Source organism: Macrobrachium rosenbergii, chromosome 16, assembly GCF_040412425.1.
Source record: "Macrobrachium rosenbergii isolate ZJJX-2024 chromosome 16, ASM4041242v1, whole genome shotgun sequence".
Taxonomy (NCBI): Eukaryota; Metazoa; Arthropoda; class Malacostraca; order Decapoda; family Palaemonidae; genus Macrobrachium; species Macrobrachium rosenbergii.
In genome coordinates, this window is record NC_089756.1 from 40751262 (window position 1) to 40768126 (window position 16865).

Consider the following 16865-nt stretch of genomic DNA (forward strand, 5'->3'; position numbering starts at 1 on the left):
CTAAGAACAAATGCGGATGAACAAAGGCGAACAATGTACACGAATATCTAGAGAACTAATGGCAGTCAGTGTGAATGAGATCTAGAGAACTAATGTCGGTCAGTGTAAATGAGTAAACAGGAAACTAATGAAAAGTAACGAAGGGTGAAGAAAGTGGACAGTGTGGCTGGGTAATCTGGGAACTGATAATGAACAAATAAGGATACATGAAGATGAAAAGGATAAATGAAGATAAATATGAATGACGAAACAGACAGTGGACTAATGACGAGCAATAAAAAAGGATATACTAATGAGAATAGCAACAGGTGAGGTCACTATTTGATTGGATTAATTTAGTGACGTAACTGGATTCCTTGGTGAGGACACTATTCTAATGGGTTAGCTAAGTGATGTCAACCGGATTCCTTGTTGAGGACACTATTCAGTTGGGTTTACTAAGCGATGTCAACCGGATTCCTTGGTGAGGACACTATTCTGGTTAACTAAGCGATGTCAACCGGATTCCTTGGTGAGGAAACTGTTCTATAGGATTAACTACGTGAGATCAAATGGATTCCTCGGTGGAGACACTATTCTATAAGATTAACTAAGTGATGTTAACCGGATTCCTTGGTGAGGACACAATTCAGTTGGATTAACTAAGTGATGTCAACCAAATTCCTTGGTGAGGACACTGTTCTATTAACTAAATGACGTCGACTGGGTTCCTTGGTGAGGACACTATTCTAATGGATTAGCTTAGTGGTGTTGACTGGATTCCTGCGAGGACACTTTTCTGTTAACTAACTGACGTCGATTGGATTCCTTGGTGAGGACGCTATTCTAATGGATTAGCTTAAGTGACGTTGACTGGATTCCTGGTGAGGACATTATTCTGTTAACAAAACGATGTCGACTCGATTCCTTGGTGAGGACACTATTCTAATGGATTAGCTAAGTGATGTTGACTGGATTCCTGGTGAGGACACTATTCTGTTAACAAAACGATGTCGACTCGATTCCTTGGTGAGGACACTATTCTAATGGATTAGCTAAGTGATGTTGACTGGATTCCTGGTGAGGACATTATTCTGTTAACAAAACGATGTCGACTCGATTCCTTGGTGAGGACACTATTCTAATGGATTAACTAAGTGATGCTGACTGGATTCCTGGTGAGGACACTATTCTGTTAACAAAACGATGTCGACTCGATTCCTTGGTGAGGATACTATTCTAATGGATTAGCTAAGTGATGTTGACTGGATTCCTGGTGAGGACACTATTCTGTTAACAAAACGATGTGGACTCGATTCCTTGGTGAGGACACTATTCTAATGGATTAGCTAAGTGATGTTGACTGGATTCCTGGTGAGGACACTGTTCTGTTAACAAAATGATGTCGACTGGATTCCTTGGTGAGGACACTATTCTAATGGATTAGCAAAGTGATGTTGACTGGATTCCTGGTGAGGACACTGTCCCGTTAACAAAACAATGTCTACTGGATTCCTTGGTGAGGACATTATTCTAATGGATTAACTTAAGAGATAATCACTGGATCCCTCTGTGGGGTCACTATTCTATTGGATTACCAAAGTGACGTCAGTGGGATCCCTAGATGAGGACACTACTCTACTGAATGAACTAAAACTAAGTGATGTCAGATGGATTACCTCAATGATGTCCAGCAGCCGGTCCTTGTGAATGGGAGTCATCGTCGTGGCCACAAGCCTCTCCGTCATCTGATGACATAATTTCAGGATGGCCAGGCAGTGTGCGATGACTCCTGTTCGCGGTGTGAGAATGACACTTGAGAAATCATTTCAGACATTTTAGATGTGCCATGAAAAAAATCAGCAAGTTATTTTTAAAGTGAAGAGGCACTGAAATTGTGCTGCTCTGAAACGATAAGATCAAACTGAGATTTCGATCTAATCAGAGTTTAACATCAATCAAAAAGGTTTTATGACCTGAAAATATCAACTTTGCTGATCAATACATGCAATAGTATTTTCTCTTAATTATTCAGAATACTTGAGATTATAACTGGGATATTATAGGAGATACTGATTTCGTCAGTATCTGATGTGTGGCCGACTTAAGGTTCTTTGCAGCGTCCCTTTGGCCGCTAGCTGCAACCCCTTTCATTCCCTTTACTGTACCTCTTTTCATATTCTTTCTTCCATCTTACTTTCCACCCTCTTCTAACAATTGTTTCAGCCTAAATTGCATATTCTATTGTACTGAATACGTTTTGCAACGAAGAAATCTTACTAAAAAACTATACGATAGCTTTTTAGTCCATTTCTTAGCTGTTGATACCCACTGCTCGATGCTTTCTCAAACAGTCTTCACGACCAAAGAAAACATCAACAATTTACTGACAGATGTCTCTGTTGTAAACCATTTTGCCTGAAGGAGGTTGGGCCATGCCTGTAGGGAGTTCACGCACGGAAGAGGTCAAGGTAGCGGTCACAGGAGTGGCTAAGGGCTCATAATAAAAACCACAAACCGTTGTGACATTTTGCACGCAGTAAGGGTTAACGACGCTGAATGCTCCTCAAATTTCACTGAAAAAAAAACAACGTTACCGCTCCCTTAAAATATGATTTTTTCATTACTTTATTCATGTACTAGTTTTCTCATTACCTTACTTCTTAGGCAATCGTCTCCTCCCTCAGATCATTTTCATGTATTTGTTACTTCTCAGTGATTTTGTCTTACGTATGCTACCTCGTAGTGAAAAAAAAAATCAGTACCACGTATTTGAATATTTGTGTAATCATTTTATCTTTCAAACTGATTCTTTGTGATTTCGTTTCTTCTTTGACAATGTTCCTTCTGAAATAATTATTTTACTCATGTATATATATATATATATATATATATATATATATATATATATATATATATATATATATATATATATATATATATATATATATATACACACACACACTATACACACATATATATATATTTATATATATGTGTGTATATATATATATATATATATATATATATATATATATATATATATATATATATATATATATATATATATATATATATATCATCATCATTAGGGTTACCTATACTACAAAAATCCCCGTTGTTGACTGCTAATAATGACAACGTTACAATAAAAATAATCACCATTTGCGAAATTCTCAAGCGTAGAATATCAAAAGACAAAGACTAACGCATCACGAATGGAAAGAATCCTGACGTACAACGGAAAGGGTATTTGATGAAGCCGTCTGGAGAAATGACGCGTTCTTACAGCGTCCTTGTTCACGAGTTGTCACACCCTTGAACTTGAAGTGAGTCGAGTGGTTGCCCCAGAACGGTTGTTGTTGTCATCTTGTTACCCTTTTACAAAGTGTCCGGTGTCGCGTGTGTGTTCATAAATAATTCCCTTCTGATTAAATTGCTTCCTCGTCTTAAAAGGGAATGTGGCGCGGGATTCACAAGGCGACTTCAGCTGTGATTATGATTGGCGGATGCGTGAGTACCAATAACGTGTTTAGTTTCGTCAGTTTGCATAAACACAAGTTGAGATTTTTCAGTGCAGATGCCAATGAGATATTTAAACTCGATGGCCTAATGTAGCCCAGGCCCGAAGGAGGCGAGATAAAAATAGGATGGGAAAAAACAAAATAGTGATCGCTTAACACCGAAAGGATTTTTTTATGTTGACTTTGTCGCAACGTATAGATCACGTGGATTTCTATTATTAGAGATTGGTTACCACGGCCGAGGAGCTCTCCTATTGTCATTTTTAGGGGATAATTTGAACCTCTCGGCCCATAGCTTCAACCTCTTTCATTCCATTTACTCTACCTCCGTTAAGTTCTCTTTCTTATCAGACTTTCCACCATCTAACAGTTGTTTCATAGTGCAACTGCGAGGTTTTCCTCCTGTTACACCTTTCAAACCTTATTCCTCTCGATTTCCCTCTCAGCGCTGAATGACCTCATATGTCCCAGCGCTTGGACTTTGGCCAAAATTTTATATTCCGTTCCATTCATTTGTGTGTTATCTAATTAGCGTGACTTAGCATATTAGAGACAACTAGCCACCGTTACCTGTCCTCCTAAGTAAAATAAGCGAAGCTTTTCCATTATCTAAATGGAAGAAATCAAACTTTTAAGTCGCACTTACCTGTAGCGTCATCGACCCACTGAGTATCGTTCAATATCTTGTCTATCTGAGGTGCCAGTCGGACGTCGTCTAATTCCAATTCGCTCCAGACATCTCCGGTTACCTCGAGCTCGCTTCTGGAAGGAATTGTGCCATGATAAACTTCTTATTAATTTTTATTATGTGGACGTATTGCACATTCTTTTTTACTTGTTCCGGTCAAGATTGTTTTTAACTGGGCTACGCTTCTGAGCATTTAATAAGCCTGTGTGTGTGTGTGTGTGTGTGTGATGTGTTAAGTGTCCTCTGTTTAATTTCTCGGAGATACTGAGACTGTGAATCGAGGGATAAGTGACGTTACATAAATCTAGAGTTTAAAGAATGCGGAACCACTGTGTGTGTGTGTGTGTGATCCCAGATGTAATTTGCTTTATTACAAGTGCCTTAGCCATGTCTTATGAAGAGGTTCACTTAGCTTCAGTTAATGGACTGGTCGGTTCGACTTACAGAAACTAAAAACCAAAGGTTGGGGGAGTATAGTAAGGTTAACGAGACTTGAGGTGAAGATTCTCTCTCTCTCTCTCTCTCTCTCTCTCTCTCTCTCTCTCTCTCCATACCACATGTCAGGATTGGTTAATGAGACTTGAGGTGAAGATCTCTCTCTCCATACCACGTCAGGATTGGTTAATGAGACTTAAGTATATATTTTACACGTACTTTCTCTCTCTCTCTCTCTCTCTCTCTCTCTCTCTCTCTCTCTCTCTCTCCATACCACATGTCAGGATTGGTTAATGAGACTTAACGTATATTTTACACGTGTACTTTCTCTCTCTCTCTCTCTCTCTCTCTCCACACTACATGTCAGGATTGGTTAATGAGACTTAAGGTATATTTTACACGTGTACTTTCTCTTTCTCTCTTTCTCTCTCTGTCTCTCGCTCTCTCTCCATACCACAAGTCAGGATTGGTTAATGAGACTTAAGGTATTTTATACACGTGTACTTTTCTCTCTCTCTCTCTCTCTCTCTCTCTCTCTCTCTCCTCTCTCTCTCTCTCCATACACACATGTCAGGATTGGTTAATGAGACTTAAGGTATATTTTACACGTGTACTTTCTCTTTCTCTCTTTTCTCTCTGTCTCTCGCTCTCTCTCCATACCACAAGGATTGGTTAATGAGACTTAAGGTATTTTTACACGTGTACTCTCTCTCTCTCTCTCTCTCTCTCTCTCTCTCTCTCTCTCTCTCTCTCTCTCCATACCTCATGTCAGGATTGGAGAACAGCTGGTGTTTGTTCTGCATGGCTCTCCTGTAGCACACAAGGGCAAGGGCAGCCAGGGACCCCAAGAACACGGCCGCCAGCACGCCAAGGGCGACGGCCACCAGAGTTTCAACGACCTCCATCTTGCCGTTGGGAACGCCCCTACCTGTCCTTCATATCCTGCAAGTTGCAAAGTCCTTAGTCAGATGAATTTCCATTTCAAATTTTACCAAACTACATTAAAAAACTAATGAATGGCTGCCCATAGAAGTTGCAGAAGGATCATTTGAACTATTGTCTTGCATGGTTTTAACAAATTGCGTGGGAAATGACATTAGTTCTTTTTATAACTGTATAACCTCCCAAGTTTCAAAGGGATTGGGTAAATGTTCATAGGTAAACGTAAACAAACTGCTAATGAAGCAAGGTTACTCGGAGAAGTTAATTTCGGGGTATATTAGATCAATAACGACTTCAGAAAAAGTAAGTATCCCTTAGTTTTACCAGACCACTGAGCTGATTAACAGCTCTCCTAGGGCTGGCCCGAAGGATTAGACTTATTTTACGTGGCTAAGAGCCAATTGGTTACTTAGCAAGGGGACCTACAGCTTATTGTGGAATCCGAACCACATTATAGCGAGAAATGAATTTCAGGTACTGTGTGTATTTTATAGCCTATGTTGTAAAGGAACCGCAAACATTCTCACAGACGAATTTAAATCAATGGACAGGGAGACTGGCAGTTAATGGAAGATGCAAAAGGGTCACTGAGGTAATGCTTTTAAATGTAATGCAAAGAAGCTTCAATACATTACGGAAATTACAAACACGACAGGCGCCATCGTTTCACATCATATAAGAAAGTTATTTGCACAAAGGAAAAGATATATTTGATAAAGAGCAGAACTTGCAAATGTGACCGAGAGGTATTTTTAACCTGGTCGCCTCCGTTGGTATACAGAAAATTTACAATATATATTTTACCATAGAAGTTAGGGTTTTTTCATAATAAATGGCAGTGACTGAATGATTGTCCGGACTTCCTCTGCAATACTGAAATCGCAATGGTATCCTTTTCCAGTTCAAGTATTATAAACTGCTGGCCCTGGCCTGCGGTTACATTCCTGTTTTTATGCACATTCATATATGAATATTCGCATATATTACTCGCACGTGTGCATGTGAACCCGAAATATGTAATTCATCTCATAATGTAGGAGTTTTACTTTACATGGTCTCACATGAATATACATACAAACATTTTATATATATTATATATATATATATATAGATAGATAGACATATAGATAGTGTGAATGAAAAAGAAAGGATTATTGTTTTTTAAACGGTTGGACAAGTGGAGGGAATGAGTTGTTGAAGAATATAGAATTTGGAGGTGTTAGGGGGAGGAGGAGAAGGAGCATTGCAAGATTGAATTGCGCAGTGTACAGTATGCAGGGTGCTAGACACGATGCTGACGAGCCTTCTGTCTTAATGGTGTGAGAGGATAATGTGGAAGTTTTCTGCCTGGGGTTTCATCCACGAGTCCAAGGTTTTGTATTTATTCTAGAGCCACCGCATGATAGAGGAAACGGCTTTTATGTTAGGAGAAACTTACACGGTCGCTGGTGCATACACACACACATATATGTGTGTATAAATAAATAGACATATAATGGAAGTATATATACAGATATAATGTAAATAAATATAATTATATATAATGTAAATATGTATATATATATATACATATATAATGTAAATATATATACATATATGTAATGCAAAGAGGTACACATCAAAATTTTTTCCACATACGTATATTTATGGTAATTTATAATCACGTAATGCCTCCTGCTTCCCACTCTGATGTAATATCACACTTGTCATTGGCACATGACCTTCCGCTCACATAGGTTAAGTTTGGCAGACATGAATTGAAACCGTCATTTACGCCACACACAATAAAAACATTGCACAAGAATCAAGTATTACGAAGATCACTGTTTCGTACTGCCAGCTCTTCGCATCACTTCACGCAACACTACAGTTCTAAAAATAAGGGAAATAACGAAATACAATGAAAAATCCGAAGTCACCCGCATCCTGGTACGGTGATTCAACGACTATATTCGTCGCCGTACTCCACTTTGTACATTATTCTCCGACTCTCATCTCATGTCCAGATATCGTGGTGAATTAATGGCAAGTGGCCTACGTACAAGAGAAACAGCTGTCCTCTCGTTTTGATTCTAGTTCGATTCCATGTTGAAAGCTGTGTACTCTATTTAGCAGCCAAATTTTGTTCTTAGTGCTTAAAAGAAATATGTATTTGTGATTATCAACGTTTATTTATAAATAAAAATCATTGATAAGGTTTCTGTACTTATGGGATGGGGTGGTGAGGACACCACAGCATTATAATCGGTGGACGTTCTTTCCTACTACTGACCAGCTTTGGAATTTTTTTTTTACTCGATTTTCCCTTAAAGTTGCCGGTCTGTTACTTCCATAGTGGTCAAGTCCCACCTTTATCTTTCCTTATTCCTTGTTTTTTGTCAGGTTTCGGCAAAAAATGTCATTATAATGCCCCTCGTCTTTTTAACTTTCCTTAAAAAAAAAAACTTTGTGTTCAAGAGTGCTTATTGATTCCACTGTCAGTAGATAGAAGCCGCTTTTACCTTAAAACATGAGCTGACATTGGCCACGATTTTAGGGCATAATTGTTTTTTACATAACTACTCTTGCTACATATGAATATAGTATTTCAAACCTTTATACTTCACTGAAACTTTATTGACCTAGATTCATAACACTGCCTTGTCAATGCCTGACTTCTGTGTCACTGACAAGGACATATTCTTCATCGGGTACCAGTATGACAGTTTTAGCTGGGGTTTTGTTTATTTTTGCATGTAATTACCATCTTCAATATCATGAATATATTTAATACAATCGACCCTTTGTTACTTTGTTGTTGACTGGACTCTACCACCCGCGCCGGGCCATACGGTTCAAATTTCATACAATCGTGCAAAAGCTTTTGTAGGGGTCCGGTTGAATTCAGAAACGGTAGAGCAACTACAGTAATATTTTATTGTCTTGTCTTCTCGTTGAAGTGAGATATTGTATGTATATATATATTATATATATATATATATATATATATATATATATATATATATATATATATATATATATATACATATATACACACATTATAAATTATATACATAATAAATTTTCTGCATGAGGCCGTTTCTCTTGATGGGGAGGGGGTGGGGGTTGTCCAGAGAGAAAACGAAGATTGGATTATTACCACTTTCTTATTTCTATCTGCTGATTCAAGGAAGAAATTCCCTTGAAAAAATAAATTACCAGGTATGCGTGCGTGCGGGAATGTCCAGAGAAAAATCAAAGAACGAGTCTTAACGCTTTCGTACTTTTGATCCCGTAAGAACTTCCAGGCAAAAAAAAAAAAAAAAAAAAAATCGGGTTGCGTTTGTTTCTTTTTGCTTAAATGATTATGGTAGTTATTCTGTATGTGTCACAGTCTAATCATATTTCAGTCGAACGTTTCTTCAATAAATGCATCCCTTAAGAAGATATACTGTTTTGCATTTGTTGAACCCTTAGAGATTAGATACAGATGGCAGCTGTCACTCTTTTATTTTCACACCAGAAGTCGCTAAAAAGTAAAAAAAAGCTAATTTATTTCATGCTTAGCGCACAATTATTTTGAAGTCCTTGCTGTTTTTTTTTTTTTTTTGGCCCCCTCCCCCACGCAGACCTTGGATTTAGGCTATATATGTTGAAGTGCGTTGTCATGTATCGAACATGGTGTTATCATTAAGTATAGCGTTGTTGTACTGTATTTCTCTGTGAACATATACCATCCCAAACATCCATCATAAATGTATACTGTAGGTATACATACTATTTTAAGGAACTTCACAAGATGTGTAAATATGCGTCCCTCACTCACAACAGTCAGTGGATTTGGACAATAGAAACGCCGATTCGTTCGGACGGTTTTACTGTCGTCGAAATATCGAACATACGCACCTGCTGATGAATGGCAGTTCAGACGCAAAAGATATCCACCATCAACAGAATCCAAAATGTCACAGAACACTCGAAATTATCATAGATTTCCTAAGCTAGGTGTCAAATTCACAAGAGCATCACAGATTCCGATACTGTTTCTCGACGTGCAACCTAAAACCCCGCCAGTCCCACAAGTTTTCACTCGCTTCCGACGTGAGCGCCACCAATCTGGGACAGATACAAGCGCTATCGCCGCAAGAACAACAGAAACGGCTGTTAACTTCGACGCTATCACCATATGGTTCCCATATCACGACGTTTCACGGAATGACATCACCTGCAACCACTGAGTTTCTAGGAGAACGTTCGGTGCCGCCACAGAAATCGAACGCAGCTTGCATTTGGGAACTGGACAAGAGATCGTAGTGATGGTGTGTGGGGGGAGTTCTGTTACTCAAAGCTCCCCAACTGTGACTAACGGGATTCCGGCGTCTGTGTTTTTGACTTACTGTTGTGGAGATTTTGCAGACTGGCCCTTTGATCTGTATCCTTCCGCAATCGTCGATTCTCAATCGTCTTCGGAAACCATGGCACCTGGATCAGAAGAGATGCACGAACGACCGACCAACTCTCCTCTCCTCTCTTCCTTCGGACTGCTGGGGTCAGAGATACCATCCGTCCCTCCCATACCCCATCCCCTAAGAGTAAAAGGCCCTGTCCCCGGTATCTACCAACCAGACCCTGGTGCCCGTGGGCACAAACAAACAGGGATACCAACTGTATTTATTGGCTTTATTACCTGTGCGTGCGTTTTCTTACTTTAGGAAATCAAGGTGTTGGTATTGCTTTTTCGTCATACTCATCGAGAATGGATGTATCAAATTTCGGTTTTGCGGAAACGAAACTTTGATTTCACGGAGGTGTTGCGCGGCATCGTTGTGATGTTCAGTGAAGCATACTGGTGATGCTTGGTTTATTTCCTAGATATCATGCGCAATTCACCTTGGGCACAATTTACTTTGGACAGTTCTAGAATTGATAGAAAACGGGTTTTTTTTTTGGCGGGTTAAGTAAGACCCGTCTCTGCAATGAGCATAGTTACAATACGTAGCGCATATTGTTTTTTGTTTTTGTTCTTTAATGGAAGCGATTGTAATGTTGTGCGATTAAATCAGTGACCAATTATATTTATTCAGTGGTATCGATATAAAATTGCAACGGAGCCTTGCCATGAGCATGCAAGGGCACAGTCGCCGTAGTTTTGCTTTTAAACAATTTGTCAGTAGTTCGCCTCTTAGTGAAAGATGATTTGCACAATTTTTCCCTTTGATTTTCCTTTGTTTTTCCGGGTTCCTATCACGATCGTTGACCCGCAGTTGATCAGATGCAAGACAAAAAAAAAAGGACAAAGTGCTATTCTTTCTAACTTGAGGTTCGAGTCTTTTGCTCCGTCTAGTTTTGGGAACTTCTTCCTGATAGGATGATCCTTTGTGGTTTTGTTCTTTTCGAATTAGTTTAATTTTTTGGTTCATGTTGTGTCCATTTTCATAATTAATTACGCTTGCTGTTTCAGTGATGTGAAATCAAGAATTGATTCAGTTTGAAATGTATTGTCTTTTCGTTTGTCTTCATTTATCATTATTATTATTCTGGCCCACCATCCATATAGCAGTCTGAAAAATATGGACAAACAATATGGATATCGTTATTATCATAATCATCATTAGTGACACTAGCTGCAATGATGTCTAGTATCACTATTCTCTCTTCTGACTCGATGTACCAATCGAATCCCGTCAGATAGTTACCAATGAAGGAATTCCCGCAAGAGGTGGACAGACTTATTTTCACATTTTCGTTATCTGGAGTTTAGCCTTGCTTTTTACGTCTTATTATGCTTTGTGATTTGAGCAGTATTTTCTCATTATTTTACAGTAGATATCATGCTTTATAGAACCCCCGAAGTCATCTGTTATGACGCAAATCTTGTGGACTCCCGCCGTATCTAGGAGAACCAGTGTAGGGAGGGACTGATATATAGACTGAAGATCTCCCCCGTCATTTGTATCTGTCAAGGGATGCTGTCGTCAGTGCACCTCACGCAGGGCGCCGTAGGCATTACTAAAGGGCTGCTTGTAAGCACCTCTCCGGTCACTAGTTGCTCCCACTGCGTAGCCTTTTACTTTACATGCATTCTCTCTTCCTTTCTTCCATTTTGCTGTCTAAAATCTTTTTCTTCTTTAGGCAATTGTGGGTTTTTCTTCAGTTTCATCTTTCGATCATCATACATCTCATGTGCCCAGTAGGGGTTTAGTGCCGCCTGTGCACCTCACTTGATGGACTGTAGGCATTACTTAAGGTGCTTTGCAGCGTCCTTTCACCCCCTAGCTGCAACCTCTTTCGTTCCTTTTTCTGTACCTCCTTTCATATTCCTCTTCCATCTGACTTTCACCTCTCTCTAACAATTGTTTTACCGTGCAAATGCGAGGCTTTCCTCCTGTTACACCTTTCAAACCCTCTGACTGTCAGTTTCCCGTTCAGCGCTGAGTAACCTCATAGGTTCCAGCGGTTGGGCTTTGGCCTAAATTCTATATTTCAGTTCAGTTCAACACATCTTATGTGTTTTCTGCATCGCTTCAGCTTGATGTACAGCCACTCCTAGTCCTTTTATTCGCTGTCTTAAGCACTGGTTATCTGGAAATGTTCCATTGCTTGGTTTTCTAGCCAAATTTCATTATTCTTTAAATCGGTCAAGTTTCTTTTTTAATTTTAACTTCTTATCCGGATTCCTGTTTTTAATCTTTAAATTTCTACTGTGCAGGGCTCTATTTTGGACTGTAGTTTCATTGCACGATTAAAGTAGCCCTGATGATAGCTATGAGTTGATGGCTGGACCAGCGGTCGTCAGAAGATGAGGGTTCAAAATGTAAAATATTTCCCATTTTTTTTATTCAATTATATCCTTGGGGATAAGAAAGGTTATAGGAAATTAGAGGAGTGTTGGTTCCAAGCATACGCATGAATTCCTCAGATGTCATGAGTTTTTCATATTTTCGTAATTTAAGTTTGAGTTAGAGGCATTTCCTCTGTTTATCATTAAGATTAGATTTATTTTGGGTTCATATATCAGGTGGATTTCTTTTGTAAACATGTTCTTGCGAGAGTTGAAATCTACAGCCAAAAGACTTTTTTTGGATGATTGACATTAGGACGCAACGGCCATTCAAAGTATGAAGTAGTTTATATTTGGTATTAATTATACACAAGGTGAATAATTCTTGGAAAGAATCATGGTAAGAGAGAGAGAGAGAGAGAGAGACTGTATAAAAAAATGATTCCCTTCATCTTCCATTTTATGGTTTACTGGGTCAAGACTTTGATTTATTCAGATATTCGATGTCTATTTGTAAGCATTTTCCCGTTGGTTTGTGAAGGTTAGTTATATTAATCGTCCTTAACGTGTCTGTGCACATTCAAGAGATTATCACGTTATTTCCAGCCTCCCATCTATTTCTGATCCTCTCCCAAACACGTATAGGCTGTGTCAGGCTCTGAGGCTAGCTATGTCTGTCACGTAGTCTGCAAGGTCGCGGTTTTCGAGACTTGGAGACGCGTTCTAGGCAGGAGAACAACTAAAAATCTCCTGTATTATACGAAAATGTTTATTCTTTGGGCTTTAAGCAGAAATAAGTGCTGCCTATTGATTCCAAGTAAAACACCTCCCAGCCTGATTACCCCCTCATCTCAAATATCTTTCCAAGACTTACAAAAGACTAGATTCAGGTTATGTAAACCTGTTTGACCTGCAAGATGGCAGTCAAGAAAAGGAACATTTCATAATATCTTATCATTTAAATATGCCCGGCGGTGGTGAGGACTTCTGTTGCATTCCGTAGTATCAAGGGTGTTTAGAATTGTCTGCGCTGTGAGCGCTTTTGAAACTAGGCAAGTTTAGTTTGTATGCAAATAGTGTACGTTCCCAAACCGACATTAGCATCCTTGTTGAAATGTAAACTTTAGGGTATGCTGGCTGTCAGGTTAAAATTTAAGTTTAAGGATATGCTGGCTCCAAGGTTAATGTCCAAACTTTTTAGTATACTTTGCTTGTAGGGTACAGTGTTACGCATAAATTTCATTTTATAGCTTTGTGGGAGTGTGTCAGAGTACTTCAGATTCGGAAGACATTGCAGAAGATTAGAAAACTGCATTAGTATAATTAATAGTTTTTTTTTACGTTGGCTTTCCAGTTGTAATGAAGAAAGAATAAAATATTTCCTAAAGAGTTCATTCTTATGAAATGTGATCAGCTGTTCCTACTCCAGTACTGAATTAATGGTACTTGAGAAAGTCGCATCGGTCTCTTGTGCATTTTGAAGTTATTGATGTATTAATGAAAGTAAATGTTAGTATAATTAACGTTTTTTTACTGTCAACGAATAAAACTAAAGCGAAATTTTGAAAGTGACGTTTTCAGTACTGAATTAAGGAGAAGCATTTTAAAGTTATTGATTTTTAATCTATGTGAATATGGAAGATATGCATAGGTTTATAATTATATAAATTGTATACATATTCTCTAAAAGAAACAAATCGAAGATATCTCTCTCTCTCTCTCTCTCTCTCTCTCTCTCTCTCTCTCTCTCTCTCTCTCTCTCTCTCTCTCTAACTGTTCATTGACTCGGACTGGCTTCAGCAACAGGTTTAAGGGTCAGGAATGTCTGGTAGTCAACGGATCCTGCAGGTAGAATCATCCGTTCACCTCTGTGTCAGAAATTTGATCTTCGTCCAAGCGGCCAAGCAACGCGTGTAAGATGGGGAGAAATGACTCGCCGTGCGTATCTTTATCCTTCTTGATAAGAGGCACTTAGGTGTTCATGCTGCCCTGGCGCCAATCGCTCCACCGGACATGGTGCTGGTCAAATGGACGATTCTTCGGGGTCGCAACTCGTGGGTTTTAATTGTCTGTGTTTTGATGACTGACAGGGGCCATCAGGTAACTTGTGCGTTGCCGTGTAGTGCGACAAGTCACTTGTTACTTGCGTTCGTGGCTCATATATTTTTGATAACAGGCGACAATGAATTGGACTTTGATTTGATTATATATATATATATATATATATATATATATATATATATATATATATATATATATTTAAATATATATATATATATATATATATATATATATAATATTATATATACATATATATAAATATATGTATATAAATTATTTAAATATAAATACTGTATATATTTAAATATATACAGTATATATGTATGTATGTATATATATAGTGAGGAATGGCCTCCAGATGTTATTACCCTTCCATTTTTAGGGAGATGAGGTTGCCAACCCCATGCCCTATGCCAGGGTTATTCAGAGGGCTTATATGCCAATGACCCGTGGCATTTCTTGTCAGTTACTGATCTAATTACTGACTGGGCCATTGTTGCTTATTTCTGTGAGTTTAAGCACGTTCATTTATGATTTATTCGAGAATTTATATATGAATGTGCTTTAATGCCGGGTCATGTTAAGTTCTAGTGCGGGCAGTAGAGTTGCATGTTCCTCATTTACAGGGCAAAGGAAACAATAGGAGGTCCCGTTTTTTCATGCATCACTGCATATTGTTTTGTTTCGTGTTTGACGCACGCAGGCAGGCATACAAACACACATACACACACACTTATTTATGCGCATATATATATATATACATATATATATATATATATATATATATATATATATATATATATATATATATATATATATATATATATATATATAATATATATGTTTGTGTGTATGTGTGTGTGTCTGACAACGAGGCTGTCGTACTAATGCTCTTAATTACCATAAACCTTATGAGTTTTTAAAGATACATTATCAATTCCTGCAGGGTAAATAGGCCTAGGGTTTTCTATATTGCTTCCTAAGACTTACCCATAGAACCTTGTGATGGAGAGAGAGAGAGAGAGAGGTGGGGAGGGATTAGGTTTATATATTATATATATATATATATATATATATATTTATATATATATATATATATATATATATATATATATATATATATATATATATATATATATAGTGTGTGACACGTGCGTATTAATGGAGTCACGTTATTTTGTATAATCTAAAAAAAAATAGTGAGGAGCACCAACAACTCTGAAACATTTTAGAACTGCTAAACCGACCCTAGGAACCTCTCTCTCAAATTTCACTGGATAATCAGCCCTATGAAAATCCACGCGTATGTCAACAGAATAATTGTTTTCCTATTTTGCTTAGTCACATATATTAATAAGAAACTGCATGACAGCTGAAATTTGTCGGAACTAGACAGACTAGTTTTTTCCATTCAAACCGAGATTTAGATTGACTAAATCTCGGTTTGAATGGGAAAAACGTTAGATAAACTGTCCACTGATCTTTGCTGAACAAGAGTGCGCAGTTTTTACCTTGGAAGGAATGAACTGAATATGGAATTTAGGACAAAGGCCAAGCACTGGGACCTGTGAGGTCATTCACCGCTGAAATGGAAATTGACAGTCAAAGGTTTGAAAAGTGTGACGGGAGGAAAACCTCAAAGCAGTTGCACTCTGAATCGATTGTTAGGAGAGGGTAGAAAGTAAGATGGAAGAAAGAGAATATGAAAGGAGGTACAGTAAAAGGACGAAAGAGGTTGCAGCTAGGAGCCGAAGGCACGCTGTGAAGAACCTTAAGTAATGCCGACAGTGCACCGCATGAGGTACACTAACGGCTCTACCCCCCTGCGGGGTTGGAAGTGATGGTTGGGGGCCTGGGACCGCAATGACAAGTAGGTTTTCGGCTAATTTGGAAGATCAACGTTCAATATTGTCGAAGTAATTCAAGGTCATGATTAATAACGGCGCAATCCTGTGTTAAGTCTTGAGGTGTAATAGTTGCACAGGATACAGTAAAGTCTTATTTGTCACTCAGTGATCCGATGCTGATGCTGTATGCCTTAGCACGAAGCTCTTGGAACGTGAAGGCCAAGTATTGCTTTGTTTTCTGATCAGTGGTTGAGCACAGTTGCAGCCATTTACACTCCAGTGCGTTTTATTCACTCACAAGAAACCCTGTCGTATTTTTCAGTCGAATACTTTTGTATTTTTCATTTAACATTGAGTGTTTTTAATGTTCTTAAGCGCACTGTAATGTTTTCCGTTTTATGGATCAGACTGTTTCTTTTTTTAAACTGAATTGTCATCATTTTTAATGAATATGTAGTGTTTTTTATGTTCCCAGTAATTTTGGTATATTTTTTCATAAGCATTCAAACATCGTGTTATTTCTTGTGATTAGGATCCTTTTTTTTTATTGCTGTAAACTTTAATTCTAAGACCACGATCGTTTTTAAATTTGTTTTATTTCCGAAATCTCAAAATTAAGGTAGTAGAAA

General features: G+C 38.2%; 1 protein-coding gene across 4 annotated transcripts in view; it reads right to left on the reverse strand.

The window, feature by feature from the left end:
- Positions 1-10105, reverse strand: part of LOC136847362 (transmembrane protein 98-like) — a 13050-nt gene extending 2945 nt beyond the window's left edge. Inside the window, exons 1-4 of one of the 4 annotated variants that reach the window (XM_067118967.1) lie at positions 9945-10105; positions 5389-5568; positions 4150-4262; positions 1659-1771 (exon numbers count right to left, since the gene is read on the reverse strand). In XM_067118967.1, the coding sequence (XP_066975068.1) occupies positions 1659-1771; positions 4150-4262; positions 5389-5531 (369 nt within the window). In that variant the 5' untranslated portion in view covers positions 5532-5568; positions 9945-10105. Of the gene's footprint in view, positions 1-1658; positions 1772-4149; positions 4266-5388; positions 5569-9453; positions 9730-9772; positions 9877-9944 lie in introns of those variants that run through there. The other 3 variants (XM_067118966.1, XM_067118965.1, XM_067118964.1) reach the window with 3 other exon arrangements.
- Between the last annotated feature and the right edge of the window lie 6760 nt (positions 10106-16865).